The sequence below is a fragment of the Microtus oregoni genome, unplaced genomic scaffold, assembly GCF_018167655.1.
Source record: "Microtus oregoni isolate MIOR12 unplaced genomic scaffold, Mior012 000023F_ref0000262, whole genome shotgun sequence".
In the NCBI taxonomy this organism is placed as follows: Eukaryota; Metazoa; Chordata; class Mammalia; order Rodentia; family Cricetidae; genus Microtus; species Microtus oregoni.
In genome coordinates this window covers 4,166,447-4,183,691 of record NW_024543082.1, presented here as the reverse complement: position 1 = coordinate 4,183,691, position 17,245 = coordinate 4,166,447, and the positions used below count along the sequence as shown (strand labels likewise).

General features: G+C 45.6%; 1 protein-coding gene across 1 annotated transcript in view; it reads right to left on the bottom strand.

Moving 5' to 3' along the window:
• Positions 1 to 1,226: 1,226 nt before the first annotated feature.
• The window catches only part of Ropn1 (rhophilin associated tail protein 1), a 29,856-nt gene continuing 13,837 nt past the window's right edge, over positions 1,227 to 17,245 (bottom strand). The window contains exons 2-6 of the mRNA XM_041673373.1: positions 15,210 to 15,337; positions 12,132 to 12,249; positions 10,805 to 10,966; positions 3,531 to 3,706; positions 1,227 to 1,912 (exon numbers count right to left, since the gene is read on the bottom strand). Of these exons, the coding sequence (XP_041529307.1) occupies positions 1,846 to 1,912; positions 3,531 to 3,706; positions 10,805 to 10,966; positions 12,132 to 12,249; positions 15,210 to 15,325 (639 nt within the window). The 5' untranslated portion in view covers positions 15,326 to 15,337 and the 3' untranslated portion in view covers positions 1,227 to 1,845. The remainder of the gene's footprint in view (positions 1,913 to 3,530; positions 3,707 to 10,804; positions 10,967 to 12,131; positions 12,250 to 15,209; positions 15,338 to 17,245) is intronic.

Below are 17,245 nucleotides of genomic sequence, written 5' to 3'. Positions count from 1 at the left end.
TTCCTTCCAGTGGACCAACTCTAGGCTTGGGACAGAAGACCCTTAACAAACAGCAGCCCATAGGGAGAAGCTGGGCTTCGGGTTTCCTAGTCTGTCATTCACTTAGCAGAGGGTCTTTCTCTGAGCCTTCTGTATGTATGTTTCTTCAACTGCCAGTTCTGTGAGCTTCTGCTTGCAGTGTTTGAGATTTCTCAGCTGCTACCCACCACATTTAAGATTTTTCCTGTCTTTAACTGGCAGAGAAAACAAACTGATCAAGACCCCTGGACTGTTAACAAAATCGAGTAGAATCCTGAACTGATTCAACACACAGGTTGTCCCCTAACTTTCCACATTTGCAAACCTTAGGACGGACAGGCACACACACACACACACACACACACACACACACACACACACACTCCAACAATTTTTTTTTGTTGTGTGTTTTATTATTTTCAAGATAGGATTTCTCTGTAGTCTTGGTGCCTGTCCTGGAACTAGCTCTTGTAGACCAGGCTGACCTCGAACTCAGAGAGATCCGCCTGCCTTGGCCTCCTGAGTGCTGGGATTAAAGGCGTGCCCCACCACTGTCCAGCCTAACACTTTTTTTAAAAGATGGATGCCCCAACGTTGCAGAGGAACTGTGGGTGACTCCAGGCAGCCAGCTGTTTTTGTCATTTCTTACGTTTTTTTTTTAAGTTGCTGGCTTGTACTTCCTGCTTATTATTATTTTCATTTTGGGTCTTTGATTGGATTGAGGATTTTATAGCTATAGTTTTAGTTTTCCTTGTTACTAGATTCAGAAAAGAAATTCACTGAAGAAATGTAAAATATATAAGGTTGAGAGACATAAAAAGATAGTCTTATTGGTAATGCAAGTAAGAATAGAAAGTGAATTAGGTACAACCTTTTGGACTCACCAAGATAGGATAGATCTGGAGTATTTTCTCTGAATTTGTCTATTGTTAATGGACTAGACATTATTGATGTATTTATTGCCTGTATATATTGTGGTTATTGTATTTATTGTATATAGTTTCTCATATTAGTTATAACATTTTTTTAATTTTTAGACAATAAAAGGGGAAAGGTGATATTTTGTTTGTACAAATAAATCTTTCCTGAAGATTAGAGGGTGGAGCTTAGCCACTAGCTAACCATAGAGCTCTGGACGTCTGTACAGGCAGAGAAAAAAACGATAAGGCTAGAAGAGAGGAAGTGATATGGCGGGGAGGAGAGAGGAAGTGTTAAGGCAGCGGGAGAGAGGAGCTCAGTCTCTTTTCAGCGGTGAAGTTGAGTGGGTAAAGTGGCTGTGGTTTTGCTCCTTTGTCTCTCTGATCTCAGCATTTCCCCCAGTATCTGACTCTGGGCCTTCATTGCTAAGACCTGTTAGAACTTGTGCTACACAATTTTTTTGTTATTCATCTGAAATTCATGTTCAACTGAGTATTTTAACTTTTACCTTGCCACCTTATACCTCAATAAAAATTGGTAACTAAATGAATAGATGCATGATGAGCAAATGGAGCAGCGGATGAGCAAAAGTTGATGACCAGGATCCTTATGTAAACGACACCCAGCAATCACAAAGCATCACAATCACAGCAGCCGGCTTTCTGCCTTTTAAAGTTCAGTCTGGCTGTGACTTGAGATGAGTTTTGTAGCCAAGTTTTGTGAGCCACTTTTACACCGTGTGCGAGTGTCCTGTCCCAGCAACCTTACACCTGAATTCCACACATTCCTGGCTAATTGTTTATTAGTTGTGCCAGGTGTAAAAGAAAATTGACTTTGGGTGGTGTCTGGAGCTCACTTATTCTGAAGTACATCTCTGTATCTTCCTTTAAAACTGTCAGAATTGCGCTTTTATTCCAGCCGAACCCTAGGGTTTTGAGTAAAGTCATTCACCTTGATTAAGCCATCAGGACCAATTCTATTTGGGAAAAAAATAGATATCTGGAATTAGATTTAGCGAGCAATTAAAAAAACATATTATATATATTTATATATGTATACATCACCCAAATTAATTTCACTGCTGCTGCCCCAAAGGCTCTTATTCTTTTTCTTTAATCAAGAATGCTATTCTTGTGCGGACACAATGTATGTGTGGAGGCCAGAGGACAATTCTGTGGAGTTGTTTCTATCTATCCTCACAGGTATGGTGGTCTGAACGAGAAGGGCACCCCTAGGCTCAGACATTTGAGTGTCTGGTCCTCAGTTGGTAGAATTGTTTAGGATGATTTAGAAGGTATGGCCTTGTTGGAAGAAGCGTATCATCAACAAGGGTGGCCTTTGCGGCTTCAGAAACCTCACGGCATTCCCAGTGTCTATCTCTCTCTGTCTTATGTTTGTGGATCAAATGTAAGCCCTCAGCACCAGCTCCAGCTCCAGCAATATGCCTGTGGTGTGCTCTCCCGCCATAATGGCCATGGCTCTAACCCTCTGGAACTATAAGCAAGACTCTAATAAACTCTGTCTTCTGTGAGCTGCCTTGGTTATAGTGTCTCTTCACAGCAATAGGAAAGCCATCAGGACACATGGGCTCCAAGATCACACTCAGGTCATCCGGCCCGAGCAGCAAGCATCTTTACTGGTAGAGTCACCTTGCTGGCCACCTTCCCTTCAGTCTTGGTTGCCTAATCGTCTGCCTCCCTCCCCCTCTCCTCTTTCTCTCTGGTTTCTCTGTTTTCTTGTGCCTTCTTTCTCCTCCATTGGTCAACTTAAGCTCATGCAGAGGCAGCTGGCAGGTTTATTAAGACACAAGTTCCTGGGCCTTGGATTCTGCGCTTCTAATATGCTCCAGGTGGGGGCTGCTTCAATTAACCTCTGAAACCCTCCATGGGTCACTCTCCTAGACTGTCCCTTTTCCCAGTCAGTATTTCATGTTCCTCAGAACAGGAAAGTATGCAGATGTTCCTTGACTTATAATGGGGAGCAAGTCTTTGAATCCCTGTTGTATGTGGAAAAGACCACGTGGAGGGGCTGCAGAGATGGGCCAGATGTTAAGAGTGCACATTGCTCTTGCAGAGAACCCAAGCTGAGTTTCTAGCACCCATGCTGGTTGGCTCACAACCACCTGTAACTCTGGCTTCAGGATATCTGGCACCTTTGACCTCCAAAGGGCGCATGTCACCTGCTCATGACCGCCACCTCTTCATCATTAAAACAAACCTTAAAATGCAAAGAATCTTCTCTTTTTAAAGAAATAAAATGTCCATAATGTACTCAATACCCCCAACCTATCTGGACCCTCCCAGATCAGCCACACAGTAAACAGGTATCGCTTCCCTAGCAATATAAAAAGCTGGTTGTTAGCTGTGATGTGGTGCATCTATCAGTATCAGGGGAGATTACTGCACATTACTGGGATATTGCTAGTTCAAAAAAATGAAATTTAGGTTCTACCGAATATGAATTCTTTTACGTCATTATAAAATTAAGACTTGTAGACGAAGCTACCAATGACAGGGACTGTCAGCAGCAGCCTCGCCCCTAGGTCCCAGATAGTACACTTTTGCTCTCCCTTGCCACACTTCCTGTTTACTCACACTTCCTGTTCAATGTAGTTGAGCATCCTGCTGACATGGGATGAAGAGATCTCCCCATCCACTTCGGCAATATACGTGTAGAGAAACTGGAAGGTGCTGAAGGGGATCCGGGGTGGTCCTCCATCATGGTCGCCGGACAGCACTTCACACACTATCTTGAGAGTTTTGGCAATGGTCTAGAAAACCGTAAGACAGGAGGAGGAGAAAAATCACTCTTCCGGGCTAGGACCCTGAGATCAGGCTAGACTCAAGAAAGAAAACAAAGTCACTGCTCCTGGAGGGTGGAGTGAGGATAACCCAAGACTCCAGAAAGCTAACGTGTCAATCAACCCATTCCTTCTAAACACTGACTACCGCATGTCTTACCTTTCTTTCTGGAAGCAAATTTGATTTATAAACTGAAAAGTACTTGGAGATATTTGTAAGATTCATTAGAAGAACCTCTTCCAAGGAGAAGTGACTTTTCCTTCTATAAAATTAGCACTCTCTTAGGCCGGGGAGATGGTGTGGTGAGAAAAGGTGCTGGGCATACAAAGCTGGGTGGCCTGAAGGTGATTCTCAGGACTCACATGTTGGAGAGTGTTATGGCATTCCCATGCTTTCCCAGTGGGGAACCATACCAAGGGCACAGGGATTGCTAAAGGTTTAATGGGTGCAAGGGTAGTTCTGGCTATGCACAGAAGGGAGCCAGGCTTGCACAGCCATCCCCAGCAGTGTATGCGGCTTCCCAGTCCCCAGCTACATTGTGAGTAATTAAACATGCCCCAAGGTTTGATGCTTGAACAAGTGGGGAGATCTACAGTGTAACATTATTATAGCTATCTCAAGCCAGCCCAGGCTGCTCTTCCCAGGCAGGTGTCAACCAGGAGCAGAATCCTGCTCTCCCTGATAAGAGAACCGAGTGCTCCTTAGCTAAATTCTGTTCTATGTAACTTAGCATTTCCGAAGAAAGTTTAGTAGACCCTTTGAGACATCAACTTATTATTCCCAGTTTTTCCTAAAAGAGAGCCAACTTCTGCAGCCTGGCCTCTGACCCTGTGCAGATGCACGCATGCATAGTGAGCAAATGAAAAATGGAAAAAAAAGAAAATTAAAAATATTTATTACCTTCCAACTTTATCTCCTAAAGTGTAGAGATCTCCCTCTCCCTACCTACCTATATAAATATATATAATAAATATAGGACACACACATACACACACCACACACATGCACACACACACACACCTGGAGCAAAGCCCATAATAGGAGAAGAGTTGAGGGATGTATAATATTTCTAAAGAGATAGGAGGCCCACAAGATAGACACCCATTCTTCATGAGGATCCACTTAAGTAAAACCATCTAATAAATAGTCCTGGTTAGTTCTTATGGTCAACTTGACACAACCTAGTGCTACCTAGAAGAGGGAACCTCAATAGGGAAATTGCTTTGATCAGATTGGCTTGTGGGCATGTCTATTTTATGACGAATTGGTGTCGGAGAGCACAGTCCACCATGGAGGCACCATCCTCAGGCAGGATGCCCTGGACTGTATAAGAAAGCTCCTGACACCAATAATGAGTAGCCGGCCAGTAAACAGCGTTCTTCCATGGTTTCTGCTCGTTTTCCTGCCTTTACTGCCCTCAGTGATGGGCTGTGGGCATGGAAGTATAAGGTGAAGTAATTCTTTTCCTCCCCAAATTGTCTTTAGTCTGAGATTTATTACAGTATCAAAAAAATGACCTATTTTTGCTCACTCACACACACACACAGACACACACACACATTTTGCTAAAGCTGCCAATGTGAAGATACATCCTCCAGGGCTCAGTCAAGAGTTGGTCCTGAGTGGTGAGCTAAGCATCCTGGGATGATGAAGCAGCTGCTGCATGTCCTTACATGACTGGCCAGAGAGGTTTTGTGGATGTTCAGCTCCCATCCCCTCCTAGAATGCAGACTGTCTGGATGGTGCTTCTTTAACTGTGAGGCCTAAGAGGATGTGAATAAATTTGGCTCATCTTCCTAGAGACGGTTTCACTGAATGGCAGTGATTTTTAAAGGTCTTTTGCCCTAATTAATTACTATGCATTTTGAGTTAATAGTTAATTTTTATATCCATTTAACTCACATTGTATAAAATAGGATCTTTAACATGTAACAGTTTAAATATGATAAACCCTAGGTGTCAAAAGACTACTGAGGTTTATAGCTTTGAAACAGGTCAATCTCCTGTTACATGTCTTCTGTAACATGGGGTGGGGGTCGGATGGCAAGATGTATGTGTGAGGCTATTGGTGGGTGGGGAAGGCCTAAGTGTCAGATGAAAGTGATTTGGAGTGTATTTGTAAGCATGCGTGTGTGTGTGTGTACTGAGCTGCATAATTCTGCCCACAGTATTTCCTAATATAATTCTGTCCCCATACTTCCTGTGCTGTCCTCTTTTGGGGGTGCTATTATAGGCTGAACTATCCTCCACTCAAGTTCTTAAGTCCCAGAATTTCAGAATTTAAAGAGTTAATGAGAACTGAACGAAATGGTGAATACCTATAATTGAAGCACTCAGGAGGCTGAGGCAGGAGGATGGACAGACCATCCGGAGTGATATAATGACCTACTGTCAAAAAGCATAACACCAAAACAAAATGCCACCCACCATAAGCGTTAAAAAGCGAATTAAATTGCAGCGAGATGAGCAGGGTGGACCTTAGCTCGGCATGACTGGTGTGTGGCAGGGATGGTAGGAGAGAATGTACAGGCTCTGACACTGGAGGAGGAAGTTCCTCAGACGCCAGAAGAGGAGGCTTCAGAAGAATCCACCTGCTAACATCACCGCCTTGAACTGTCTGGCCTCCAGGATGGTAAGACAATACTCTTTTGTTGTGTAAACCACCCAGCCTGTGGTAAGTTGTTGCGGCCCTTGCAAGCAACTAGGTGCTTTCGACCTCTAAATTCTAACAGCCTCATACTTTTGGTTTTTGTTATGTGTCTGTGTGTGAGCATGTGCACATGAGCACATGAGTGTAAGTTCCTCACAGTCTAGACCAGGCTGTAGCTGGTTTACATGGAGTTGGAGTTACAGGTGGTTGGGAGCAGCCTGAAGTGACTTCCAGGAACTGAGCTCAGGTCCTCTGTAGTACAAAGTGCTCTTAACCACTGAGCCAGATCTCCAGTTCTCTTTATAAAACTATAAAATATTTTAAATAATAAAAAAAGATCATGGATTGATGTAGGATTCCCCTCTGTATGCTGTGGATGTTTTAATACCATTGGTTAATAAAGAAGCTGCTTGGGCCTGACAGGACAGAGTAAAGCCAGGCAGGAAATCTGAACAGAGATACAGAGTAGGCAGAGTCAAAGAGATGGCATATAGCTGCTGAAGGAGACAGAACCCAGAACCTCACTGGTAGGCGACATCCTTGTGCCGATACATAGATTAATAGAAATGGGTTGATTTAAGATGTCAGAACTGGATAAGAATACGCCTAAGCTATTGGCCAAACAGTGTTGCAATTAATATAGTTTCTTGTTGCGGGAGGTCCTTCCACTCCTCCAGCCTATAGCTGCTGAGATATCAGCCCATTGGGGCGTGGTCTTTCTCCCTTTAAAAAAGCGGCCACTTCCCTCTCCTCTCTCTCTTCACTTCCTGCTCCCCTGGTTGCGACTACACTCCCTTCCTGGTTGCGCAGAGGGCTGTTGTTTGGGACTGTGATCTGTAAGTTTTTTCCCCTTTAAATAAATATCACCCTATTAATCATAATTCCAAACTGGTGTAGCATTGTTTGTGACTTATGCCTTCAGTTTCTATGTGACTATTCAGGTCTGGGTGGACAGGAAACATAAGAGCAGTCTCTGTTTACGATGGTTAAATAACTTCTCGGAGTAGAACTTCTCAAAAATTCAATTTTAATGTAAACAGATCTTCACATTCTTTCTCATCAGGTTTGTGTGTATGTGTGTGTATGTATGTGTGTCTGTGTGCTTGTATGTGTGTGTGTGTGTGCGTGTGAGGGGAGAGGATACATAGCAACAGCCTCCAGCATCATATAAGACTTTGTTTTAAACTCAGGCATGAACACACTGATTCCATACGTGACCTCTTCCTTTTTATGTACACTCTTGTTGGAACAGCAGGTAGCATTATGGCAGCCTGGAGGGAGGAAGGCTGGACAGGAAGAGGATACAGGTCTGCCAGCCATGTGGAACCACACATGTTAGGTCCAGAGAGCTCAAGACTGGACTCACTATTCCTGGTGCCTACTGGAGTAAAAATTCCAGTAGGTAGACATTTCCAATGGGAACAAAACCTGCTTTCCCAGCTGATAAAAGACCAAAACTTGCTGCAAAGAAAGGAAAAATTTCTAGCAGACTGGTCTCCAAGGACATATGGCTAGATGGACTGCAAACCCTCTACTAAATGGTGACACCTTGACTGTCTCAGCTGGCTCAGGCTTCTATCATGAAGAAGTATCTTAGACTCAAAGATTTAGTGCAAATCAGAAATCTGTTGCTCACAGTTATGGAGTTATGAGGTTTAAGATCCAGGGCTGACAGTGACCTGTTTTTCTTAGGTGGTGATTTCTTGCTGTAGTCTCTCATGGTGGAGGGGTAAACAACCTCCTCCAATCCCCCATTTATTAGACTGACTGCACTCTTGTGACTTCAGGCCCCACTCCTTGCAAGATTTCAACACATGAGTTCAGGGAACACAAGCTGACTGCTTACAGCATGGAGCAACCCCACAGTTAAGCTCCAGCATGGCATAAGTGAGTATAGGTATCTTCCTGGGTTCACAGGCACCTTCAGTATAGACTATATTTCCAGGCTGACTTCACCTCTGCGTGTGGGTGGGCACAAGGATGGTCATGAGGCTGTTTTGGTGGAAGCAGATAAGTGGGACAGAAAGTTTGGACCTTATAGAACACCTGATCCAACATCCTTGTTTTGGAAGAGATGGAGAAAAACACAGCTCACCTCTTGGCTTCCTCCAAGTTTGGGAGGCAGGCACATCAGAGCAAGCCTGCCAAGTATGTGATGTGCAAAGCAGAAAAGGAGTTGTGGCTTTCCAAAGTCCCCCCGCCCAGGCTACTGTGAGGGATGGGGACATGAAGATGACTCAGCCATCTCACACACCAAAGCCAGGGGGCAGATGAGGACAATGTACACAAAACACTGGTGGGGGTAGGGGGAGCGCAACACCAGGGAAACCTGAGATGGGCTAGTGGGGACCATTATGATGCTTTGACCAAACTAAGAGATGCAAAGGCCAAAGCTACAGTGGCGTTGCAGTGAAGACCAGAGGGCCTAAAGAGGCCACACCCTTTCATCCCAGATCAGCCCTTTCCTAAAGCACTGCATTGCTACTTTGGAGAAGAGCATGAGGAACCCCCGAGGCAGCGTTTATCTGGAGGCGGTTTCATTTGCTGCCCCAATCTAAGCGCTAAGATTGGATCAGAGCTACTCAGTTCCTACTCTATCCTTTGAAGATGGGGCAGATCAAGGTCAGAATTAACAGAGAAAGAGGATCTCAGAGCATCGTGTTAATAAAGTGCAGACTTATGAGACTTTAACAAAATATGTGCATTTTAAAGTAGTTTTCTTTTCTGATTTCTTTCACTCCTTGAGGTTCTTCCCCCAAGAAATGTGAGCTTCATCCTGGTTGACAGGGCATTTGCCCTGCCATGTTTGCTCCCGCTCCCCCCGCCCCTCCCCCCCGCCTGCCCTTGGAGAACAGCCATTTATTCATTATGTAATGTTTCTATGAAAGACAATGAAACAAAACCCACAAATATTCATCTCTTTCCTCCTCTCTGGAGAAATGATTATGAATCGGTTGCAGGGGAAACCCACGGCAAAAGTTGGATTACAATATTTCTGCTAAATTTACACCGAAACAAAAATGCCAAGTATGTGTTCGGAGCACATTTGAAAAGAAAGACCAAGATCGTGCCTGGCTGTGCTGAGAGATCCAAGTTCCTTTTTCATCCTTGTTAGCCTGTGTGGAGGCAATGATCTCCTAATTGGCTTTTACATGTATCTCGGGTCTTTAGAAATCAGTGAAGACTCACTTTCACAAAAACATTCCTGGCGCATTTTGGTTCATTATCAGTGACTAATGTGAGTCCACCTAGATGATACCTCATTTTTAAATGCACATAAAAGCTGACCTCAGCATTTCCTTCTTTCAAAACAGGAAAAGGACTTTTCTAATTTTCAAACTAATTTGGAAAAGGCCTGAGTTGGTATGAACTTCCCCTCTCTAAGATTATGATTCTAGAAATCTAAACCTTTTCTTTTTTCCTGCCCCTTTAAAAAAATTATTTCAAATCCTCTTTGTTTTCTGTTTTTCTGACTCTTACGTCCACTTGTGTTTGCCTGCCGTTTTCTATCAGGCTGAACACCCCTCTAAGGTCGCCACCAGCATGGCTTCCAGTTATCTAGACCCCACAAGTAAACACGATTTATCATACAGCTAGAAATCATGAACTAAGAACAGACTGAAAATTCATCTGAGGGCAATGATTAAAAGTCACAAAAAACCCGAAGCCAAACTTGGCCAGCTCCTGCAGAACCTGGTGAGAGCTGCCTTGTCCTTTTCTACACCTCTTCGTTCTGATCACTGAGTCTGGAAATGACCTAATTCAGAGAGCAGAAGGCACAAAAGGCAGTTCTTCTTTTCACCATCTCTGGGGAGCTGAAAGGGAGCAGATGCATTGTCCTTCGGGCCCAGAGAAAAGTTATGGGACATTTCAAAGTTTGTCTTTTGCACATTGAGAACCGAATCTAGAGCTTCACCCACACCAATGTGCCGGGTCGTGCCAGCCCTCCGCCCTGGGAGACACAGTACAGACACCAATGTGCTGGGTCATGCCAGCCCTCCGCCCTGGGATACACAGTACAGACACACCAATGTGCCAGGTCGTGCCAGCCCTCCGCCCTGGGAGACACAGTACAGACACACCAATGTGCCAGGTCATGCCAGCCCTCCGCCCTGGGAGACACAGTACAGACACACCAATGTGCCAGGTCATGCCAGCCCTCCGCCCTGCGAGACATAGTACACACACCAATGTGCCGGGTCATGCCAGCCCTCCGCCCTGCGAGACATAGTACACACACCAATGTGCCGGGTCATGACAGCCCTCCACCCTGGGAGACACAGTACACACACCAATGTGCCGGGGGTCGTGCCAGCCCTCGGCCCTGGGAGACTCAGTACACACACCAATGTGCTGGGTCGTGCCAGCCCTCTGCCCTGGGAGACACAGTACAGACACATAAGCAAAGCTCACTTACAACTCCGAGAGAGCTACACGCAAGGGCTAAAAACTTGAGCCACTCGATCTCCTCCGTGAAGCGACCCACGTTCATCACACTGTTAAACAGATCTGTTGGGAGATTCAGCACCTTCCACATCTGGGCCAGCTCGTCTGCGTGGATGATCAGTCGGCCAGCAACCTTCAGGACAGAGGACACACAAGAGAGCCTCAAACAAGATGCCCTGAGTTCTCCCAGCACTAGGAGGGGGGTGGGGAGCTGGAGAGGCCAGAGGATCCCACTGGACAGTTATCTTTGCGAGGCTGTGACACAGTTTTAATATTTTTAAATTCCAGACATCAGAATTATGGTCAAGAGATCCATTTATAGCACATTCCATTTGTAAATGATGCCTTTATGGTCTCTAGTTTTGTTCTTAGGTTGCCCATGTAAGGAAGACAGGTCAACAGAGGCTTGAAGGAAATGCTTGAGACCTTTAATGAATCAAGAATGACATTGTCTCTCCCAGACTATACAGGGTTCTCTGCACTGAGTCCCTGTATATATATATATCCCTCCTGTCTCTGAAAGAGTGATATGTGGTACCTGATGGCTGACCTACAGGGTTTAGCATGGATGTCTAACATTGTTGGGTCCAGGAACTTGAGAGCTCTGCCATGTTCACTCCACAGAAAACTCGGCAGTTAGAAAGCTGCCGTTAAAGGATGGGTGCCAGTTAGCTAATGGCACGGTGAGGTGCAGATGCCCCATTAAGTGTCCCAACCCTTTGCCAGGGCCTCTGAGCCAAGGGAAATGCTGGAACTCTGGAACCCAAGCTCCAGTGGGTCCCCGGTCACCCAAGCCTCCCCTAAAGTGGGGCACCATGCTGCTCAACCATATCCTGGGAACTGGACCAACCACCAGTTTCTCAAGCCAGTCCCTCCTTTTCCATCACAGGCCAACTCCTGGGAGAATGCGTGGGGATTGGCACGCTTTGTCCTGAAGGCTGGGCAGTGGTGAAAGTAGAGTCTGCACTTTCTCCAGATTGTGCGAGATCTCTCCTGGTCTGGATCCATCAGGGAGATGCTGAGGAGCCTGGGGAGTTACTGTCTCTAGGCTAGGCAGCATTCATTCCACTGAGCCCCTAAATAGTCTTCCAGATTCGGGGGAATCTGTGGTGACCCCAGGAGACAGCCCATCATCCATCAGTTTCTTCCATACTGATTCCTGTTTCTCTGAAGGAAGCCCTTTTAGGCCAGGCTTTAGTAAACTTTGGGGTAGCGCTGATGGCTACCTGCCTGGCGGAAGTACAGGTAACCCATGCCGAACCCATTCAGTCTCCACACCATCTGTGAATTCTCCATACCCGAGAATGCAGGACCTTCAACAGCTCGGGGGTCAGCTCAGCCCAGTTGGACAAAGTAACTTGCTCAGACCTCTCTCTCACTGGGGGCATCTCTCCACGGGACATGGCCCCAAAATACCTGCAGAGAAAAGGGAGTAGAGGAAGGCTCGCAGGCTCCAGTGACCGCTCGATAGTTTATTTACTTTTCTTTCCTTTTCCTTTCGGAGGAAGTGAGTAGTTAAGAAGCAGTATTTTACCATCTTTAGTTCGTTTGCATACGGACAAAGTCTGATTGTGTTATTTCCACTTTAAGGTATGAAGAACACTTAGGGAACGAAAGGGTTTTCTTTTCTCTAAGAATAATGGGGAACAATCAAGAAAACGTTGGCAAGCCATCACCCGAGGCATGTTCAGTCACCCCGCCCATCCCTTCTTAGTATTGTATTCGCACGCACAGACAAACCGAGATCCTAGGACATTTATAGGACATCTGTATGTGTGTGTTTGGCAGGTGGGGGGAAGGTGCATCTATGAAAACAAGAGCACATGGAATGTTCGGGGGTGAGTGAGGCTGGCATGGGACCTCAGCAAAGGGGAGAAGGGCAGTAAGATACGTCAAGGAGGGGATAAAACAACCTGATATGGTGCGTACAAGGCACCCCTTCTCGCTTCCGTCAGAACTTACTTAAATATGGCTGCCGTGTGTCGCAGCTTTGTGGGATGAACTTGATTTGGGGGTGATGTGAAAGATAGGTCAGGTCCTATTTCAAGACTGGCACAATAGGAAATTAGCCTCCTGCCACAGGGAGAGGACGTGGGCAACAAGATGCCAGGGTCTGTCCCCATCAAAACCTCCGCCCCTTCCTGCCCTCACTCCATTCCTTTCTTCAGAAGCAGGTAGCATAAAATACAGAGCGTGTTTTATAAAAGGCCTCTGTAGGCTCAGTATACATGACAGAGCTAACTATTGCTCATCTCTGAGACACAAGACAAGCAGGACTAAAGAGACGTGGATCCAAACAGTAACTTCTAGTCCCTGGCTGGAGGTCCTCAGCTGTAGAAATACTTAGATGCTTTTGAGCCTTTACCTGGGAACTCTCTGGAGGCAGACCAGTGTTTGGGTGGGGACAGATACAATGGGACACCTAGAACGGGATTGTGGCCTCTGACTTTACAACCAGATGAGGAGATGAAATGGCAGGAATAGCAATACCATGGCACCATTATACAGATGTACCTGGGTGGAGTTACTCTTGGCACTCTCGGAGGAATAGTATTTGAGTTGTGTTATTGGTTAGAAATCGGCGGAAACGAAGCCGCATCCATGGACTCCTCCCTCTAAATCTCTGAGCTCCATTTGCAAGTGAATGAGGCCACAGCTATGGTTGGAGAGATTTAGGCTCTCACACTGCCTGCTGCAGGACAAACTGGCATCTGCCCCGCTGATGCCCGGAGAATTGGCTTCTACATTGTTGGGGCACAGGGGGAGGAAATTCCTGCTTGTGATAAACTAAATACTTATTTTATCCTGGAGATACCTGATGGCGTTCCATGTGCTGGAACCCTACAAGTTTGGGAGTCACAGAAAATGAGTGGTTGAGAGCTTTTGATGTCTAAATGGGATGCAGAATGTTCTTAGACCGTGCTCTTTTTGACTGCAGTTGAAGTACAGACTGATCTTGCACGGATGTCTTAAAAAAAAAATGTGTATCTATCACACTACACAGTATGGAGCAAGCAGGCTACAGCGGCAGAAAGTTATTCTCCATAAATGTCAGGGACAATATCAAGAAATGTCATTTTTCTTCTGATAACCGAGGAGCACAAGAACAATCAAATGGAGTTTTAAGCAATCATATGGCATAATACAAAATCTGTCTATGCCAAAAGAAATTAGTCTTCTGACATTAAAGTGTAATCTTAGAGGTAATACATACAGTTCAAAATAGAAAACGACACGGGAGTCATGACTAAGCAAAGCAATTCCCTTTAGGCCTTTTAAAAGCACCAGGGCTTTACTTTCTCAAAGGCTTCCTACTGGCTCAACCTGGGAGCGGGGGAGTTTATTCCTCCTGAAAGGGCTCCACAGCTTGTCTCCACCACCTGCTGGAGGCACCCACACACACCCCAGGTTCTCTTTCCCCGAGCCCTTTCCCTCCACAGACCGAGGTATCTTCCCGCAGAGGCACCGCTAAGGAAGTAACCCGCCAGCGAGAGAAACAGCTAGAAAAGGACCTGGGAGCGTCTTGTTAGCTCCCAGATCAGGCACCGAGGCTGCCCAGTTTCCAGCAGGCAAGTGTAAAAAGCAGTTTCATAGTTGAGAGGCTTTCTACGTGAAGCGGCCACGGTGAGGTCAGCCCGCTGTGTAAGTTCACCCACTGAGCAGCCTCCAGGGGCCCTTCGAGGAGCAAGGGTGCTATAGGCACACCGTGGAGCCCAACTTGACCTCGTCACCCAGTTCTGCCTCTTTTTCCAGAAAGTCATGTGACCACGGACATCTTCATGCAGAGGGGAGGGATCAGTTTTAGTTAGTTTTTTTTTTTTTTTAATCAATAACAGACCCCCTCCACCACCCCCCAGACGGGATGCAAAGCGTCTTTATTCTGGCACAGGTTTGAGTTTCCACAGCCATGAAGGAAGGTGTTTCATTAATCAGAGGGAACCAGCTCGGAGAGAGACCACCTCCTCCTCCTCCCTGCGGGATCGCGCACCGCCCCACTAGGTGTACTGCTGCCATCTAGCGGTGAGAAGAGGATAAGTTGAGGCGTAAACCAAGGAAAGGTGAGTTGAGCTGCAAGCCAGATTCCCAGGCCCCTTCCAAACAGGACAAGCTGATGGGAGGCAGGGATGGCCTAGGTGGTCCTGTGCTAAGTGTGACGGTAAACTAACTGGTAGTCTTTACCCCAGGACACTTGGCCTACTTCCTCCTTTGCTACGAGCTTAGGGAAGGGCATCCCATCCTCTCTCTTTTTGATGCATTTATTTTTAAAACTCAGCTTCTCCTTAACAGCCTGATTGCCTGACTGAGGGCTTGCCAGCCTCTTCGGTTTCCCACAAACCCTCTTTCCTCACCCTTACCCTCTGGTAGGAACAACTTACTCGGCCGCCCACTGGATGAGATCCGGAGGCTGCGTCCGAATGGCAGCTTTGGTAAACTGCTTCAGCAGTTCCGGCAGCTCTGGTGGGATGCATACTTGCTTGTCTGTCTGAGGCATTGATCGCTGCACCTAAGCGCAAGACAAAACAGAACACGGGGATTGTATTTGAGTCGTCAGCAATCACGAACTGTAAAAGGCGAAGGATTTTTATAATCTTAAGAGAAACCAGAGTATAGCAATCATGAACTGTAAGAAAGCGGTCTGGAATAAGAGGTCCCACAGACCTGATATAATACTTATTTTGGATGATAGGCTAGCCCACAAGATATATGCAGTCTAGAAAGGAGAGCACCGATCTTTACATTGTGCTGTATGCTTTGTTTTGTTTTGTTTTTGTTTTTTTGAGACAGAGTTTCTCTGTGTTACAGCTCTAGCTGTCCTGGAACTAGCTCTTGTAGACCAGGCTGGCCTTGAACTCACAGAGATCTGCTGCCTCTGCCTCCTGAGTGCTGGGATTAAAGGCGTGGGACACCACCGCCTGGCTACATTGTGCTGTAAATAATTATGTCCTTTACATGAAAAAACACAAGTACTTAAAAAATAGAAGCCAGCAGAAGTAAACAAAAACATTCCTTAATATGTCATCCCCAAATCTACATACGTATAGTGTGTGTGTGTGTGTGTGTGTGTGTGTGTGTGTATAAATAAAAGACAGGGTTACACAAAGCAGCTTATGTAGCACCGAATCATGAACACCTTTCTGTGTTCCCTCAACACTTCCCTGGATGAGAACTGTAGCAAAACTGGCTCCATGAGTCCTATTCTATGATTGACACTAGGTCTTTTCCAAATCAAGGCCATTATCAAACAGTCAGTTGATGAACCACACTCTTTATATTTGTGTCTTCTTGTCTACTCTAACATTTTCATGTTATATCAACATGAGAATCTACAGATGGAATACACTCCTCTATACAAACAAAGGATTCAAAGTCTCTGAAGGAGGCAGACTCAAAAGAGTAAATTGTCCCAGCTTCAAAACACTGAGATGGCTGACAGATCTCGGTAAGCACCTTGTGTACTGCCTTGCTGAGCTTGCAGTAAAGAGAGAGAAATCTTCAGCTGTCAAATCAAGAACAAGACAGAGAGCCCAGAATGGGGAACACATGAAGATTTTGAGCTGACCTGGAGGCAAATGTGGCTGGAAAGAACTTGAATGTGGGCTATAAAAGGCAGTGCAAGGAGGGGATGGACCAGGGATTGGCCCACCGACAAGAAGTGACTGAACTAAAGGACACTCTCCTTTTCTGGCCTGCACTTGAGACCCCACAGGAACATCGTCTTTGGTGTGGGTGCAAAGAATAACATCTTTAGTGTAAGAACGCAGATCGGAAACAATTGTGTGTAGGGTCACACACTGAGAGCTGGCTCCATAGATTTGTGTGGGGAGAGAAAACGGTTCCAAGAGGGTGACATCACACAAAAGAGCTAAGTTTAGATTGATGCCAACAATGCCTACTTGGGAAACCCTAAGACAATAGATAACTGTGGTCTTAGGTTGGTGGCGTTTCACTACTTTTTGTTTTGTTTTGAAGACAGGGTTTCTCTGCAACTTTGGAGTCTCTCCCTGGAACTTGCTCTGCAGACAAGCTGGCTTCGAACTCACAGAGATCCGCCTGCCTCTGCCTCCTGAGTGCTGGGATTAAAGACATCTGCCACACACCGACTGGCCTTGCCACTACTTTTTAGTTATTCATTTATTTGGAAGATGAGGATAAAGACATTTAATTTTAGACTTCATAAAATGTCAACTATGTGTACATTTTACTAATACTTCTCACAAGCTAATAGAGAAGAAAGATTATAAACGTCATAAAAGTAACTACTAGGTATGTAAAAAGAAGGAACAGAACTTAAGTATACACCCAATGATCCTTCACACAAAACAAACAAACACAACCCCCCAAACCCAAAACATCTTGATCAATTCAAAATAAAACGAAAAACGAGGTGGGGAGGAAACCGAGGAAATGTGGA